The 18,518-nt window shown below is 48.0% G+C and overlaps 1 protein-coding gene and 1 long non-coding RNA gene across 2 annotated transcripts; one reads left to right on the forward strand and one right to left on the reverse strand.

The window, feature by feature from the left end:
- Positions 1 to 1,075: 1,075 nt before the first annotated feature.
- On the reverse strand, positions 1,076 to 13,772 carry LOC110297392. The gene is made up of 3 exons (XR_002378278.1): positions 13,437 to 13,772; positions 10,364 to 10,621; positions 1,076 to 1,188 (listed from the first exon to the last, which is right to left on the reverse strand). It is a non-coding gene; the product is annotated as an uncharacterized LOC110297392 (long non-coding RNA).
- A 140-nt stretch (positions 13,773 to 13,912) lies between these two features.
- On the forward strand, positions 13,913 to 18,260 carry Mex3b (mex-3 RNA binding family member B). Its single transcript, XM_021167192.2, has 2 exons — positions 13,913 to 14,628; positions 15,447 to 18,260. The coding sequence occupies exons 1-2, from the start codon at positions 14,349 to 14,351 to the stop codon at positions 16,898 to 16,900; spliced, it is 1,734 nt and encodes a 577-aa protein (XP_021022851.1). The 5' UTR covers positions 13,913 to 14,348; the 3' UTR covers positions 16,901 to 18,260.
- The last annotated feature ends 258 nt before the right edge of the window (positions 18,261 to 18,518 follow it).

Consider the following 18,518-nt stretch of genomic DNA (forward strand, 5'->3'; position numbering starts at 1 on the left):
CTCTCTTATGGAATTGCCTGCAAGCTGTGCAGAGAGTTTTAGAGATATTGCTTTTATGAGGTCAGCCATGCTGGGGTGGCTTTTCAGTGACATAGCTGCCTGAGTCACCTGTGTTCTTATAAGTAACCCCAATAAAATCATTGGTTCACCAGGTTAAACTTGGTGACAGGGTTTCTTTAGCCTATTGTTGGTTGTGCTCTACCTGGGCATTTGCTCACATCTCCAACAGGCCCATGTAGAGAATTTATATGTAACTTACTATTGTGTTCCAAGGCCAGCTCCATTGAGTGCGGTATAAAAGAGCCTCACATTTCACAAAAGTGGAAACCAAGACACAAAGGTTAAAGAGCTCCCAAAATAACACAGAGAAAGAGAAGTGGAGGTTTCTCAATTGGCAGGGGAAGGAAGTGGGTGAGTCTGGATCAGGTTAAGGAAAAGGAGAGAAGGAGTGTGGACAGAGCCCTAAGATCCTGGTGAGAGATGAAGGAAGTGTGTGTGCATACGTGTAGCACAGAGGAAGATATATGTCAGGGCAAGCATCATTTCCACCAGTCTTAACCCCATAAAAACTATCAAGTGAAAATAATTTAAAACAAGGACACTTAGGATGGAGTCCCATGTGTGAGCAGTGTGATGTCATTTAAGATAGAGTTTCACTTGTGAGTAGCGTGATATACTGGTGCAAGTTGAGGTCCTCATAACTGGTGTTCAAGTCCTTTCTGGGGGAGCTTGGAGCCTACCGACATTTTAGAAGAATGAAATCACTTGAAACAAGCCCCCTTCAGAAGCGACCCATTACCTTCCTGATTCTACAAATGAGTACATGGAGATACCCCTGGAAGGTTCTGTGCATCTGGTGTAGCAACGGAGTCTGTGAGCTTCAAAAGATTCACGATAGCCAGTAAATGAAAAGGAAGAAGAGGAGGTTGTGGGGGAGGGGGAAGGGAAGTGGGGAGGGGGTGAGAGCTGGGGTCAGTTCTAGAACATTTCAAGGGCATTTCATTTCCATCCCACTCTGCCTTAACCTTGACCAAGATGTTAGTACTCATGCCTTGCTTGAAGACACTTGACTTAGTTTTTAAAGAAATCACAAGCTTTTAAGATTAAAAAAAAATGCTTTGGAGATGGTGGTCCTGGATGCTCCCTCAGTCTTTTCCCCGATTCTGATGTGTAACGCTTCCCCAAATCCTGCAAAGAAAGATAAAAGCCTGTATTCAGTGTGTGGGGGTGACTAAAGGAACTGCACCCCAGGAAGCTAAGCAGGCAGGGTGGGGCTGAGGACGATGGGGCTGTAGAGTAGACACCATGTTCCTGAGTGAGGCCAGTTCTTTTCACAGCCCATAGCAGAGCCTCGGCTCAACAACTGATCTGCAGCAGGAACCTCTAGCGAAGGGAGGGCACTCAGCCCAGGGCAGGCCAGTTCCTCCAAGGCCCAGAGCTGAACCTGTAAAAAGTAGGAACAGGAAGCGTGCACGTGTGTGTGTGTGTGTGTGTGTGTGTGTGTGTGTGTGTATGTGTATCTGTGTTAGTGTGTAATAGGAAACATTAACTGGGGGTTTCTACACACCTTAGATCATTTAGTTCCCAAATAAAAGACACAACCCCTTTATAATAAGCTTAAAGCACTAGAACTGGGCTGATATCAGTCTTCTGAACTATGTTGTCTACTTCCCTGTCAGTAACCCGGATATATCACTTGTCCTGTTCTGCCTGGGCTGCTCCTACTCCAAGTGGCTGGTCCTCATGGCCATGCTCTCATGACTCACCTCACCATGGTCTCCTCTTCCTTCACCTCTCCTCCCTCTCCTTCCTGTCTCTCCTCAGTCCCCAAGCCCAGGAATGGAAGCTCTGCCTACCTCTCTTCTGCCCAGCTATAAGCTGTAGGTATCTTTATTAACCAATAGCTTTAAATTAAGGAGCAAGGTTTGCACAACACAAGCTGGTAACCGTGATAATTCACTCACAGGCAACTAGATCTTCAGGTACAGATTTAGCATTACGATACATAGCAACAGATTAAACCTCAACATAGTGAGCATGTATATGTGTGTGAGAATATGTGAGTATGTGTGTTTGAGTGTGTATATGTGACTATGTGAGTGTATGAGTAAATGTGTGAAAGTGTGTGTATCTGTGTGTGTATGTGTGTGTAAGTGTATAGATATCTGTGTATGTGTGTGTGTGTGTGTGGTGTGTGTGTGTGTGTGTGTGTGTGTACCAGGCAGAACTATAAAATTAAGAGTTTCTTTTCTGGAATGTTTAGTGCCAGCAGAGACACTCTCCAGGGAATGTTTACATAATTGTAAAGATGTAATCGTTCCTTTCTCGGGGCACATTTCCTGGGAACTTAATCCTTACTAGAAACAATGAAAGCTATTAGTGAAAATACATGATCAATCCACAATCAAAATCCAGGTTGGCAACGTGAACAGCAGCATATGTGGATTTTCTTTCTAGGGTTCTGGCCCCTCAAGTGCAAAGCTATTTTAACATGAAATGCTGTCTATTTTCTTTATGTAGATCTACATGAATTTAATATTAGTAGCTGTCTGATGTTTCATTCAATTGGCTATGGCTGCAAGGAGCTGCAACCAATCCAATTGTTCCTGGTCTTCTGCAGCCTCAGGTACCCCAGGTAATTTTTTTCTCTTGTTCTAAAGTGAGCACCGCGCACTAGAAATGGTCTGGGATCATGCAGTCTGGAAACAAAAGCAATGCTACAGGAAGCACTATTCACCACATCTGTCTGTCCCATGTCTCCTACTGTAATGCAGTACTGCGGTGCAGGACCATCAGGAGGGACACAAACAGTTATCCTCTGCCTGCAGCACATTCTCCACCTTCTCCATCCACACTCCAGGCACCATGGTCTTGCAGGACAATTGGCTTTGTAACGCTGCAGGAGTTTGGGTTACAGAAGGTTTTACTCAGCTTTTACTGCAGTAATAAAGTAGTAGCATTGATTTAATCACAGGGCCCCTGTGCTTGTAGGAAGCACTCCCCATTTTTGGCTGTCTGGAAGGCATCCATAGACAAGTGTGTGAAAATCTTCAAGGCCCCTGGCTTCAAGAGAAAGGCAGGATTATACCCCTCCCCTTCACAGCAGGAAGCCTGAAATCAAAGGCAACCAACAGATTAACACAGGCATATCTGTCCCTGCCCTTATTCCTGGGGTGTAACTGGTGCAGTTGTGAGTTCATTTGTGTGACAGCAAGGCTGGGCTGCTCACTGGTCCCTAAACTCTTCCCTGCCTTCTGCCTTGACTGCTGTGAACTGTGCTGCCCAGAGTGTCTAGCACAAAACTCACTTTCTAAAAGTCTGTGTATGAAAGGAAAGGAGAGAGGGAAGAGAGTGCAGAGGAAAGAAAGGATTAAAAAGGAAGGAAGGAGGAAGGAAGGAAGAAGGAGGGAGGAAGGAGGGAAGGAAGGAAGGAAGGAGGGAGGAAGAAGGGAGGGAGGAAGGAGGAAGGAAGAAGGAGGGAGGAGGGAGGAGGGAGGAGGGAGGAAGAAGGAGGAAGGAGGAAGGAGGAAGGAGGAAGGAAGGAGTCAATGGAAGATGCTACCTGTGGAATGATTCTCAACAGCTATGGCATCCAGAGCTTCCCAAGTCAACTTACACTTTACTCATTTGTAATATGGAGTGATTGTGAGCACGTATCTCAGGACTACATCATCTGGCCAATTAGGTTGTGTTAGGTAGGAGAGGCCCCCTGCCCTCAGGCAGGCTCTATGCTTTTAGAGGATCTTGCTGTCCTTTGGTTTTAGGCCTTCAGTCATGAAACTCCAGCAGCCCATGAAGTTCTTTTTAGAGACCTCAACTTAGGGGAAGACAGAATTCCTAATTGCATTGCAGGAAAGAATTTGAGGTTGAGCAAGTTTGCAGCAGAATTGGAGTTTATTAACAAGAAATTGTATCATAGACTTAAGCACAGGGGTTAAGAGAAAGAATAAGACACACTCAAGTGTGGGTGTAGGCATCTCAGGGAGAGACTCATGCTTAACTGTTTTAGTAGTAGTGTTGCCTTAACAGTACATATACATACAATTTTGATGCCTTTTGGGGTATACTCTAAAAGGTTGGCTAAGGTCCTTTAGAATTAGAGAGTCTGTCCTGGAGGTACTGGGCTGGCAATTTAGAATAAGGAGAGATTCAGAGGGACACCTGGACCCTGCCTGAAGTCTAGAATGGTTGACAACATGAGATTACAGGGCAGTTCTGGGGCCAGGGGTGGCACCTTGATTACAGCTTTTGTGTCAAATCAGTGCGTATTCTCATTATCTCATCTACCTATCATCTATCTATCCATCCATCCATCCATCCATCCATCCATTCACCCATTTGTCCATCCACCTATCTGTCTGTCTATTATCTATCTATCCATATATCCATCCATCTGTCTGTCCTCTGTCCATCTATCCATCTATTCATCCATCCATCTATCATTCCTCTCTCTCCCCATTCATCTATCACCTATTTATCATCCATCATCTATCTATCTATCTATCTATCTATCTATCTATCTATCTATCATCTATCTATCTATCTGCCTAATTTGAGAACCAGCTGTAACATTATTTGTTTAATGTTTTAGTTCAAGTTCTTATATTTGAAAAAAAAAGAAAAAAGAAAAACCACGTTATTTTTCTACTTCTTTTGCCCACTCCCCAGTACACCTGGGGTTATGTAGGATATACTTGGGAAACCTTTCTGTATGGTACAGTTTCTAAGTTTGCTTCTTGTAGGTATTTCCCTAAATTGTTTCCACCATTAGATTCATGCTTAGAAAGTCCCTCTCTTAGGACAAAATTATAGAAACAGGGGTATTTGTTTCTGTTAGTTCTTTTTACAACTGAATTACTTTAAAATGAACTTCTTAGGCCTCCTGGAATTTATTTGAATACATGCTGTGAGAGCTGAGGAGATAGCCCAGTGATAGTGTGCTTACTGACACATGAGGCCTTAAATTCAATTCCCACCACACACACACACACACACACACACACACACACACACCGTATCTACTGTTTGTTAACAAGCCAGTTTGTCTCTGTTATATAGTAAATTCATTTCAGTTAGGCTTTGTTTCTAAAGTTTTATGTCTGCTGTCTGCTTTCAAGGCAAACTCCCTTTTGAAGTCAATATGTGCTGTTTGATTTTTTTTTTTTTGCAGCCATATAGCATATTTTTAAATAAACATAACAGAGTGCAGAGGGTTCCCCCATTTCTTCTTCTGCAGGATTCTTATTAGTGATGCATGTCACCACTTGAATCAACAAGTGTCACTTCTGTTATCAGCAAAACCTATTGCTCCAAGGTCCTGCTTCACAGAAAGAGAAAGGGTCAAGGCCACAGCTTCTAGGTGTGTGAGGAACTAATTACTAGATCTCTCCAATTCTTTAACTTTGCAAAAATACATTAGAGCCTACCTGACACAATCTCATTCAAGGATAAGTGAGTTTCCCTATGGTCAGAGTTACTCATTTGCTGGTATTTTATGCTTTTCTTTCTTTTTGTTTTTTAGACACGGACTTTTTACTTTACATTTTACTTTAGTCTAGCTGTCCTGAAATTCACTTTGTAGACCATGCTGGCCATGAACTCAGAAAGATCCTTCTGTCTCTGCCTTCCAAGTGCTGGGATTAAAGGTGTGTGCCACTACACCTAGCCCAAGCTAAAATTTCAGTAACACTATTGACCTAATGTTTATTGTTTTAACTTATGTGAAAGAGAAAGAACTATTTTTTACCTCAGAGTTATTTATGGGAATATCATGGCTACAATACATTAATTAGCATATCAGCTGGTAAATATGCATTTAATACAGACAACGCCCCTCTCTATAGGTTGTAAGAGTGTTACAAAAAGAGTTGTAAGAGTTTTAAAGATTGTAAGACTATTTGAAGAAGTTAAGAGAAGGCAGGTGCAGTGAGACATGCCTCTCATGCCTGTGGTAGAGGGTAAAGCAGACTGGAGAATCAGTGCCAGTCTGGGCTATGTAGTGAGATCCAGTATCAAGCAAACAAATACTTTATGAGAACAAAGGACCCATCATCACATAGTTAAGGCACTAAAATGACGGTGAAAGAACTTTCACATTTCTGTGTATGTGATGCAGAAAGCCCTCATCCCAGCAGCTGTATCTACATCCTGCTGATAGAAGGGCCCAAGCGAGTTATCTGTGCAGTGAGCACTATGATTCCTGTTTTATAGATGAGACATCTCAAGCCCAGGAACTAAATGAGCCGCTGAGAGTCAACTCGTGAAAGACACCCCCCCTTGTAAGTGGATGAACTTCACCTGTGTACACAATTACCTACAAATCTTTCCTATGCGTCTGGGTGTGTGGGCATGCCTGTACACCAGCAGTGAGGTGGGCCGCCCACCTGCAGACAGCTCTTGGCTTAAGGAGGTTATCTTATTCCAGTGTTTGCCTTCCAAGACTATCTACCCTTGTTCTGTCCTGTTTGGGTCCTAACCATTCTTCCTGAATAGCTCTTTTTAATTCAAATAGTTGTTTAGCTATGGCAAAGCTCTCAACACCTCCCATTATTCACTGTCCCTCCCCAGTTTGTTTACACAAGGCACTCTCTCTCCTTCAGTTCATTCACTTCTCTTTCCACTTGACATCTCACCGACACAACTCCGAGGCACCTCATCATCTGCCTGACTGCAGAGTGATTGCTATTTCATCATCTCCACTACTGTGGTTTTCTGTCCTCACAATTCACACTGTATTTTCCTGGATGTAGCTAATTTCAGAAGGCCAGCTGGAGTCTAGATGCTGAAGTTCTAGCTCCTAACTCTTCATAGAAATGTGGACTTGGGAAAGTTAGTTTGTAGAATAAAAAAATAATTATCTCTTATGGATACCACAAGAGTTATATAAGAAAGTGTTTACTTGGCAGCAAATGCTGATATAAATTACTTATTCTATTTTTTTTTTTTGACCTCCATGGCGAGAACAGCTAGTGCCACCATGATGATGTTTGTGCTACCACTGAGTCTGCAAGCAGGGTACACAGTCTCTGGGGACATTTTCCTCATCCAGAGGCAATCACATGCCACAGATGGGAGGCAGATGGGACAATGCCTCAGGTGCTGCTTTTACACATCCTACAAAACCCATCCTTTCCTTATTTTCCACTCCCTAGATTCAGGCACAACAACCACATTGGTTGGATTCCTTCAGCATTAACTGCAAAGATAACTTAGGGCCAAAGTATGGGGCAGGGGAAGATGCTCACTACACTAGATTTCCTTACAAGACGAAGCCAGAGAGTCTCACTGAAAGCCTCCGGCCTGGCTTCATCCTCTGGGCCTACAATTTACAAGCCTTTGGCTTAAGTTGACAGTGCCCTACATTGGCCCTTGGTATACAGGTATGCTGACTGTCAAGTGAGGACTCTAGATATCCCAAGTCTGGCCTCCTATGTGGGCTGATGAAGGTAGGGCTCCAACACTAGACTTTGTATAAGGCAACATTTAACTGTTGCAAATGCTGGGATTCTGCAGTCCTGTCTTACCCATGATTAGAAAGAAGAAAGTCTTAGGGTTTTGCTGAGGACTGAACTCTCATCCCTGGAATTCTGGTCTCTTTGACAGATTTTCTTTCTTCTTCCTTTCTGGTACTGTAGAATGCTGCCACTGTCTACCAACTAAGGGATATTAAGCTTTAGAAGTTGAGCTGCTTTATTACTGGCTGATTTCATAATGTTCTGAAGTTTTGCCCTTTCTACTCTCATTATTCCAATAGCTTAAAGAGATATAAACATGTGTCTGGGTGGGCTTTAGATAGTTCCTTTGTTTTAAAATTGAAAAGACATTCTTCTCTTATTCAATACATCCCAACCTACTTCCACTCCTTCCAACTCCCTTCATCTCCCCTCTCCCTTGTATCTACTTCCCCTCCCCCTTTCATCTCCTGTCAGAAAGTAGCATGCCTCCAAGAGACAACAACCAAACATGGCACAACAAACTACGATGACAAAGCCAAAACCTTCACTTTGAACCTGGACAGGGCAACCCAGCCCTGGAAAAGAGTCCCAGGAGCAGGCAAAAGAGTCAAGAGACACACCCGCTACCTGTTAGGAGTCCCATGAAAATGCCAAGCTACCGGCTGTCACATATGGATAGAGGAGCAGGGACAGGCCCATGCAGGTCCTGTGCTTGCTTCCTGCTTCAGTCTCTCTGAGCATATATGCTCCCTGCCCAGTTGACTCAGTGGGCTCTCCTGGTGTCCTTCATCCCCGCTGGCTGACTGACTCCTATATTCTTTCCTCTCTCTTCCACTGATTTCCCCAAACTCTAAGAGGGAAGGACCTGATAAAGACCTCTAATTTAGTTTCTCTCTCTCTCCTCTTCTCCCTCTCTCCTCCCTCTCCCTCTCCCTCTCCCTCTCCCTCTCTCTCTCTCTCCCCTGGGTATAGGTCTCTGCATATGCTCCCATATGCGGCTGGTGGGAGCCTCTCTGATAATGACTAGACAAAGCATGATGTATGAATACAGCAGATCATTAGAAATCATTTCATTGATTTTTGTTGTTTTGCCAGTCATGCTTGGTTCTACCCTAGGGCTCTAGGCTATTCATTCTCTACTGGTTACTGGCCACTCCAGGCAGCTTTGGGCATAGGCTCACTCTCGTGGAGTGGACCTTAACTTAAATCAGACATTGGTTGGCCACTCCCACAAGTTCTGAATTGTAGGCCAAAGGTTGGTGCCCAGGTTTCTCTTTCAGTAGCTTGCAGAATACCTTCCCACATTATAATAGAACTAGGGGTAAAGGCCCCAGGTAGGCACACCATCTTGACCTCTCTATGTTCAATGAGCTGTATGGATGTTGTCCTTGGTCAGGGGACCCTTGGGTCAGCTTTTGGAGAGCAACCCTCTGTGGTAAGGACAGGCAGTAGTTTGTTCGTTTTGCTCCTTAGCACTATTTAAAAGTTAAAACTAAGTACATCTTACACCCTGGGTATTTATTGCATGGACACGCGTGTGCATGCGTGTGGTCGGCACTTGTCTATGGAAGCCTGTGGAAGCCAGAGGCCAACATGAAGTGTCTTCCTCAGTCGCTCTCCACTTTGTATTTTTATCTTTTGAAATAGGGTCTCTTGTGGAACCTGAGCTTGCCACTGATGACAGTCTGATGGGCTGGCCTGTCTCTGCCCTCCATTGCTTTTAGCAATGTGCTACTAAGCCAGGTTTGTTGTATGGGTACTAAGGATCTGAACTCCTTGGTCCTCATAGCTCAACCGACAGCACCTTTCCCACTGAGCCTTCTCTCCAGACCCTAGGAAATTAATTGACTAAAAATGTACATGCCGTTCTTAAGGCATACAGAAAATGAAAGAAAAGTTGCTTTCTTTAAAAAAACAGCCATTCAAATTTTGATGCACTTTTACTATTTTTTCACTGTTTTTAATGCTAAGTGCTCTGAAACACAGTTGAAGGCATTAGTTTGCACAACACATGTCTATTATAATAGTGCAGCCAACATAAGGAGAGGGTTTCCTACATTATTCAAATATTTTACCAAATAGATGCAGATTGCATGAACCGTGTCACTGACATGTTAAGAATACAGAGACAATGGAAAACTAACAAAGAACTTTCATATCCCTTCCCATGTGGGATCATTATAACCCTGTGTAGGATATAGCGCTATAAATATTTCCAACTTTCAGCTGAAGACTCGTGGCTCAGAGACAGGAAGGAACTTGGGCTTGGTTAAGATCACCATCTCTGATGCCACCTATTAGCTTGGGGACAATAGTTTTTCTAAGATTTGTTGTCCTCAAGCTTACTTCATCTTAGGCGTTCTCCTTAAAAAAAAAATGAATAAAAACTCCATTGTTGAAAACATTACTGAATGACCTGATGAGGAGATTGTTAGGACTTTTCCCAGTGTCTTGGGGGTACTGTGTTAGGTGAGAGCCCCTGAATTAAAGATTCCTAGACTTGGAGGTAAATCTGCCTCTGTTGGGATCAGGGACTTAGCTACTTTTCATCTGTAAAGTGGGTACAAGGACAATCTTTGACTCAAGGCAATTATGAAAATCAAACCTTACATTATATTGGAAAGCATTTATAAACTGCCTGGCGCATCATACGTGTGTAATAAATATTATCTGTGATTACCAACATTGCTCAAAGTCATGTTGTTGTGGCTGGAGTCATTTGAACTGTTTCCTAGAGACTGAATTATTCATGTGTGTACTTAAGGAAATTATGCCTTCAGGGCTATTCTGCCTGGCTCCCTCATTCATCTAATAAGCAGGTATTGAGTTCCTAAGTAGATGCTACATGCTGTAAAGCTCTGATCTGTATAAATTCTTGCACCTCCTTCACTGAAGCACAGCACACTTACCTCCTCTGCGAGGTCCTGCCAGGATGCCGGGAGGACTACCCTTTGCACATTTAGCCCCTCTGTGTAACTGGTTTCCACATGAACAATGGCTCGGGGAAGAGTCCTTTCCCTCACCATCTCAATCATTTTTGTACCAATGCTTTACTCGAGCTCAGGCACACTGATTTAAGTGAGCTTGCTTTCTTTCACGTGGAGATTTGAATTCCTCCTGCCATGTATTCAGTCTACAAGATGTGTGCAAAACAGCTCTGCAGACCTCTGGAAAGGAAAACAGGCTGTGTTACTGTTTGCTTTCAGGAGATAACTTGAACCTTTCATAATTTATAGCAGCTGAAATGCTCCTTGCCGGCCCATTCTCTGCACACTCTTCTCTTATAATAATAAACATAATATGGCTGCATGAAAAAGCCCTTGGGGGTATGGGTCCTGTATCAGGAAAATAGTTAAGCTCTTGGGTCCAATAGGAGCCTGGAACAATCTAAACAAAACAAGCAAACAGAAACGATGGGATTAGGGTATGCATTTAAAACCAGAAGCAGGCCTTGCAAGTTGTATGGCGTCTTATAAGACATTAATTGAAAATGAAATTTTCTAAATTATTTCTAGAAATATATTCAAGGGTCTGAAAGCATTTCAGATGCTGCATTATATGCAAGCAGAGAAGGGTGGCGGCTGGTAGGAAGGCACCAGCCAGCAGCTTGTCATCCACACATACATGAGTTCCCTTTGTCCTGGTCTCTGGTTAAGACAGCCCACCGGAAGATGGGTACTGGCCTTTTCATAGTCGGCACAGACACAAAAGTCCAGCTGGAAATGGAGACTGGCATTGTCAGACATAATTCTAGCATATCAGTCACTGTGCAACGCTCTCAGGGATGTCTTCAATGCAGGGTCTTCAGAACACCGGCCTTCACAGCTTTCACCAAACAGGCTCCTAGTATGGGCCTACCTGGACCTGTCTAGCTGGTCATGAATTGCTAAGGTCAGAGTTTCCACCTTTCTTTCACGGGGGGCAAAATGTGTGATTTCATCCACCTTTCATAGTTATAAGCGGGTGCCGTTCCTGCTTTCATCCAGCAGGGAAGAGTGACATTAAACATGTCACCTTGGTGAAGCATTGCATTCACCTTCCTGCTAATGAGACAGGGTCCCCAGGGACTTCTGTGAAGAGCCAAATCCTCCAAATTTTCAGGAGCAACTCATCTGAAATCTTATTATGAGCAGGTTCCAGGGGGAATAGAGTTATGGCAGGCTTGCAAAAATCTATGGGCAAGCTCCCTGCAGCAAGTTTCCTGAGGGACCCTCCATCCCACTTACACGTACACAATCAGTTTCGTGTTCGTTTTAAAGGAACAGCAGTGGACCCCAAAAGGAAGCTAACATGTAGTGTTTGCAAGGTGAAAATGGGCTTTTCAGAACTGCCTCTTTTGTTGACGTTTAAAATCAGGATATCACATTGTAACCCAGACTGGCCCAAAACTCACTATATAGCTCAGGCTGGCCTGGAATTGGTTGAAATCCCTGCCCGCCTCACCCTCTCAGATGACAAGCAGAGGCCTCGCGGCCAGGATCTCTTTTGCTTCTTGCCCTCATGCATGCTCGTTCATCACTCTAGGCAGGGCGCTTTTGCTCCAGTACCTAGTTTAGGGTCCTCAAGTGCACTCCTTCCTCATTCCCAAACCAATTTGACTCCGAGTTCATAAGCTGGAGTTCTCTACTGGTCAGCGAACTCTCTCTGCACCACCATTTTCTTACCCCCACCCCCGCACCCCGTCCACCCCGCCCCTTATAGAACTGCTTCTTTGAAGAAAAACACAGCCAGCTTGGGGAAGCTGACGTAAACATCCTGAGGAAATAGCCACAGTAAAGCGGCACCTCAGCCTCATTTCCCTAGGGAAATAATCAGCACCTCTGCCCCGAGACAGCTCCAGGTGAGTTTGGAGCTTGGGATCACCTTTGCAGGCTTGGAAGTGCAGGCGCTGGCAGAACAGTCCGCTCCCAAGTGCGCTGCCAACCATTGTCACTTTTAATCACCCAGGCATTGGGCAGGGGAGGTATTGTGGATAAAAGCCGAGGTGCGGCGTAATTCCTCTTTTCTGGGTCCCTCAGATCTGCCCTAGGTCCCCAGGGTCGCCCCCAGCGGGGAAGGGGCTCTCCAGTCTGCGGTGTACACAAGTCGCCTCGGGATCACCAGGAGACGTCTTTCCCGGCAGACCTTAACAGGATTAGGGAAAGCCTGGACTACTAGCCTAACAGCCAGAGGCAGGGCGCAGGGGCGCGGATAAACAGGCGGGCTCCGGGAACAAAGGACGGAGAAGCGGATGCGCATTGAGCAGGGAAGGGGCGTCCTCCTCTCGCAGGAGGGAGATGCGCGGAGGCCCGAACCCCGCCCCGGCCCGCCCCTCAAAACCTCCTTTCTTTTCGCTTGCGCTCGGAGGCTGTCGGTGGAGAAGCCGGGAGGGGGCGCAGTTCGCCTTGGCCGCCCGCTAGTCCGGTCGCACCCTTCCTCCGCCGCCTCCCCCAACCGGAGAAGCGCACAAAGAGCGCCAGGCCGGACCACACACCTCCCGGCGGGGCGGGGCTGGGCGGAGGGCGGGGCCGGCGCGCTCTGGGCTCCTCTCAGGCATTGCGCATGCCTGACCGCGGGGAGGGGCGGGCCCGGGAGCGGCTGGCGCGCACGCCCGCACTGTTCCCGGGCAGTGTAGGGCTGGCGTCCCGGCAGTGGGCGCGCGGCGCTCGTGCGCGTGTGGGAGCCCGCGGGGTCTCAGTCCGCGCGCCAGGCATGTGCGGGACCCTAGAGGTCACCTGCAGGGGTGCGGGTCGGGCCCTTGCTGCAACCGGTTTCTGGTTTTGGCATTCGTTCTTTCAGGGCCACTTGGGCAAAGTGCTACCCAAGGGGACAGAAATGTGAGCGCGCGCGCGAGTGGCAGTGTGGGCGGGCGTGTCTTTTGTGTGGCGTGCGCTCCCGCGCAGGTGGGCAGCTCGCGCCCAGCAGTCACAATACCAATGGGGCCCAGGATCTCGAGCCTTTGGTTCCGCGTTCCAGGGTTGAGCCGCCCTGTTGTACAGATACCTTGTACAGTATACCGTCCACCTAGTGGTCGCGTCGGCTCCAGGGATGCTTTATTTGGGGGCAGTAACGGGACTTTAGAAGGACCGCTCTTTGGAGCCTGGCGGCTGGCATCACAGTTGGGCGCCTTTTCTTCTCAACCTGGAGAGGAAAGAGACTTGAGGACAGTGGTTGTCCTCGGCTGATAGGTACATATAAATGTCCCGAGCCAGCCGGTCCCGCATTAGACAACAAAGAGGCGTTCGCGGCGGCGGCGGGGGAGGGGCGCGGCCGGGAGGAGGCCGGGGCGGGCTGCGGCGAGCTCGATGGGGGTGGCGCTGGCTCCGCTCGCTCAGCCCCGGCCTCCGCCCGCCCCCGGCCTGGCGCGCGCCAATCGCCTCCCCCAGCGATAGTGTCAGTAGCATTGTAGTGTCAGCTCCCGCCGGTGACGTTGCGCCTCCCTCGTCCCCCTCCGGAGCCGTCTGGCTGCAGAGGCTCAGTCAAGAGGCGGGTAGGAGAGGAGGAAAAAGCGCTGAGTGAGGGCGGGCGGGAGGGAGGGAGGGAGGGAGTGGAGGAGCCGGGGAGGGGCTCCTTAAAGAAACGCTGCTGTCGCTCGCCTGTTCGCTTTGCGCTCGGCATTGTGGCCAGCCAGCCGGGCACTCGGGGGGCACGCGCGGCCGCCGCTCGAGCTCTGCCCCCACCCCAACCGCCAGCAGATCTGGGGTGGGGACCCAGGCGGGGGCTCTTGCAGCCACTGCCCGGTGCGGACTGCACGCAGAGACCCATTCCTCCAGGCGCCGAAAAACGAACCACGGAGCCCTCCGCAGCCGACCGGCCTCCCCGCCCCTGACTACCCGCTTCCCGGCTGCCTTTGTGGCTGCACCTTCTAGCTGCCGAGCAGAGAGCCGGCTGGGGCGCGGCGCGCACGGCGGAGCGATGCCCAGCTCGCTGTTTGCAGACCTGGAGCGCAACGGCAGCGGCGGCGGCGGCGGGGGAGGCGGCGGCGGGGGAGGTGGCGGTGGCAGCGGCGGGGGAGAGACTCTGGATGACCAAAGAGCCCTGCAGCTTGCGCTCGATCAGCTTTCCCTGTTGGGGCTGGACAGTGATGAGGGCGCCTCTTTGTACGACAGCGAACCGCGCAAGAAGAGCGTGAACATGACCGAGTGCGTGCCGGTACCCAGTTCCGAACACGTCGCGGAGATCGTAGGGCGGCAAGGTGGGTCCGGCAGGGATGGGGACAGGAGGGGTGTGTAGGATCTCTGGCCACCGCCTCACTGTGAGGGCGGGTGCAAGAACGGGAGCTGTGGCGCGGGGGAGCCTTGGGGAGGGAGGAAGAGCCGCGCGATGGGCCGGCGCACTAGACAAAGAAAGTGCAGGCAGGCTGTCTTCCACAGCGGCGCCAGTGCCGCGGCGGGATGCACTTTCTCCTGCTAAAATCACTGCCTTTTCCTCTAGTGCTCCAGACTTAGTCCACTCTAGGAAAGATGTTTTAAATATAATATACTGGGGGAGGGGACCTTTGGGAGGAGGCAGTATGGGGGAGGGCGTCCGAAGGGACGAGGATTCGGGATTTCTGCAAAGTGTAATGGAATAGAGTCCAGGGAAGGAACAATGGGTCCCAGGACTGCCATTCTCTTAACCCCACCCTTAGTCCTCCAGAGTCTTGGAATCGCGGCTTCTCGGGAGCCCCTGGTCTTCAAGGCAATCAGTGTGCTCAGTTGGATACCAGCAGCATCCCCCTAGATGACTTTTCTGGGGTTCTGCGCTTTGCTTGGGACGACTGCAGTCACCGGGGGAGGGCCAGGCAGCCAATGGACTAATTTATTCCTCGAGCGTTTTGAGGATAGAACGGGCGGTCTAGCTCCTAGCGCGGTTCGGGGTCAGCGAGGGAGACGCCCCCTTTCTCTGGTCGCGTGTTCTGCTGTCCAGCTGCCTTGGGCGCGGGCTGTCCCGGGTCTCCGCGGTTATCCTGGGATAATGGGCGTGTCTCTTTCTCTATTTCTCCTACTCCCTCCCTTGAACCCTGGCTCCCAGGTTGTAAAATCAAAGCTTTGAGGGCGAAGACCAACACTTACATCAAGACCCCAGTTCGCGGGGAGGAGCCTGTCTTTGTTGTGACGGGCAGAAAGGAGGATGTGGCTATGGCTCGGAGGGAGATCATCTCTGCCGCAGAGCACTTCTCCATGATCCGAGCCTCTCGTAACAAGAACACGGCTCTCAACGGCGCTGTGCCCGGACCGCCCAACCTGCCGGGACAGACCACTATCCAAGTGAGGGTGCCATACCGCGTGGTAGGGCTCGTGGTGGGTCCAAAGGGCGCCACGATCAAGCGCATTCAACAGCAGACACATACATATATTGTGACACCCAGCCGAGACAAGGAGCCAGTTTTCGAGGTTACCGGCATGCCAGAGAACGTGGATCGCGCTAGAGAGGAGATCGAAGCTCACATCGCGCTGCGCACCGGTGGCATCATCGAGCTGACAGACGAGAACGACTTCCATGCCAATGGCACAGACGTGGGCTTTGATCTGCATCATGGGTCCGGCGGGTCCGGGCCGGGCAGCCTCTGGAGCAAGCCCACCCCAAGCATCACTCCTACACCTGGCCGCAAGCCCTTCTCCAGCTATCGCAACGACAGCTCCAGCTCGCTTGGCAGCGCATCCACAGACTCTTACTTCGGTGGTGGGACCAGCAGCAGCGCAGCTGCTACTTCACGCCTGGCGGACTATAGCCCTCCCAGCCCTGCACTTAGCTTTGCTCACAATGGGAACAACAACAATAACGGCAATGGTTACACCTACACAGCGGGGGAAGCCTCAGTACCTTCCCCGGATGGGGGTCCTGAGCTGCAGCCTACTTTCGACCCAGCTCCTGCCCCACCACCTGGGACACCCCTTCTCTGGGCCCAGTTCGAGCGCTCTCCAGGAGGTGGATCTGCAGCACCAGTATCCTCTTCCTGCTCTTCTTCAGCATCCTCATCTGCCTCGTCGTCCTCTGTGGTCTTTCCCGGGGGTGGTGCCAGCAGCACACCCTCCAATGCCAATCTGGGGCTGCTGGTGCACCGCCGACTGCACCCGGGCACCAGCTGCCCGCGCCTGTCTCCGCCCTTGCACATGGCCACGGGGGCGGGAGAGCACCACCTTGCTCGCCGCGTGCGCAGCGACCCGGGAGGTGGAGGCCTGGCCTACGCTGCCTATGCTAATGGGCTAGGGACGCAGCTCCCTGGCCTGCCCTCCTCGGACACTTCGGGCTCCTCCTCGTCCTCTAGCTCCTCCTCCAGCTCTTCCTCCTCTTCCTCCGGGCTGAGGCGCAAAGGCAGCCGCGACTGCTCTGTGTGCTTCGAGAGTGAAGTGATCGCCGCGCTGGTGCCCTGTGGTCACAACCTCTTCTGCATGGAGTGTGCCAACCGCATTTGTGAGAAGAGCGAGCCCGAGTGTCCCGTCTGCCACACGGCGGTCACTCAGGCCATCCGCATTTTTTCCTGAAGGCAGTGCGGGCACGCACTGCAGGGAAGGAGGGTCCTCTCCCTGGACCCTCATTCCCTAGGGCCTACCTGCCCAGACGCCTCTGGTGCCCACCTCTTTCCACCCCACCCTCATCACTCTCAGAGATCCCAGAGGAGCTTGGAAAGCTGTAGTATCCGCTCATTTTTAAAATGTCATTTTTAAACAAAGGAACTTGCCAGGATCTCTGCATCAGGAGTACTGTAGCCTCCGAACCACCTGAATTGCATGCTCTATAAATAATAGGAACGGCGACATTCTAGTAACGATAGTTTTTACACTGTACTTAATAGGAAGCTTCCAAAAGAAAACCCCACAAGTTTTCCATTTTCTTGAAGTAGAAAAATGAACAGTAATTATGAAGATGATTAATAATTGTGCTATGGGATGTGTGGACTGTTTTGTGTGTTTCCCTTTGTGGGTGGGTTCCTACAGCGCTCGTTCTAGAACACAAGTGGATCCTTTTTGAATGTTCATGGAAGGGCCAGGAGTTCTGTACAGCCAGGACCCTGCAGCTTTATTAAAGTTAAAACTGTAACATATCTCTTATATATTAAAAAAAAACCTTTAAAAGTTTTAAAGAGAAATTGCATTAATACAGATTGAAGTATTTTATTCTTTTTTTGACTTGAAAAATTATATTTCATATTGCAAAGATGTTTACAAGTATTTTAATTTAAGTTCAGTGAACTTTTTTGTAGCTGGGTTAAATCTTTTTATTTTTAGTATGGCCTTATGGCAAAGAACACTGTCTTATTTTAATAATCACACGATTGTGACGGATTACAAACCATACAATGTATAACGTTTTGAGCAGTATTCTGTTGGGATGGAGATTTTATAGGTTCAGACAAATCTTCTAGATCTGCTTCACCCAGCATATTTTCTATTCAGTGATATAAAGCATATTTTATTCTATATTATTACAAAAAATGGAAATGTATAAACATGTCAAAAGGAACAGTTGATGCTTTCTAACATTTGTATAAATAGAATTCAGTGCAAATTACAGAAATTCTGTTGCACCGCTATAGTTTTAGTGTTTCTATTTTAATACATTTGTTTACCACTCGTTTATGTATATGTAGGTGACGTTACTTGAGCTTAAATGTACTTTACTGAGCAAAGTTTAAAAAAAAACAAAGTATATTTTATTTTATGATAAAGGGCCTTTAACCTCATGGTCAAATACTAATATTATATTTGCTGAGACAAGATTTGAAATTGTATCAAGAGTTTTATTTTTCTGACATTTAAAGTTCTACATAATAAAGGTAAACTTAAGTAATGGTGCTACTTCATTTTTTAAGTATTTCTATATAAATAAAACATTGAAGAAAAATCACTGTTGTATGGTGACTTTATTTTAAAAAAAAGCCTCTTGGGGTATAACTTTGAAAAGAACCATTTTTTTTTCTTTTCTTTGTTTTTGAAAAGAACTATTTTTAAGTGATAGATGGAGAGGCAGTTTCTAGATATATCATGTAGTTTATCATGAGAGCAGATTCCATTGAGGGGTTGGACTTGTTTGCATGGATGGTGACAGATGACAGTTAGACTTACTTCTCCATTACACACAGCTGACGATGCTTGGGGAGCA

Source organism: Mus caroli, chromosome 7 (assembly GCF_900094665.2).
Source record: "Mus caroli chromosome 7, CAROLI_EIJ_v1.1, whole genome shotgun sequence".
Classification (NCBI taxonomy): Eukaryota; Metazoa; Chordata; class Mammalia; order Rodentia; family Muridae; genus Mus; species Mus caroli.

Excerpts from the sequence above, each read along its gene's own strand:
- Mex3b (XM_021167192.2), top strand. The coding sequence starts at position 14,349 with ATGCCCAGCTCGCTGTTTGCAGACCTGGAGCGCAACGGCAGCGGCGGC. Across the intron at positions 14,629-15,446 it reads GGAGATCGTAGGGCGGCAAG|GTTGTAAAATCAAAGCTTTG; the intron begins GTGGGTCCGGCA and ends CCTGGCTCCCAG.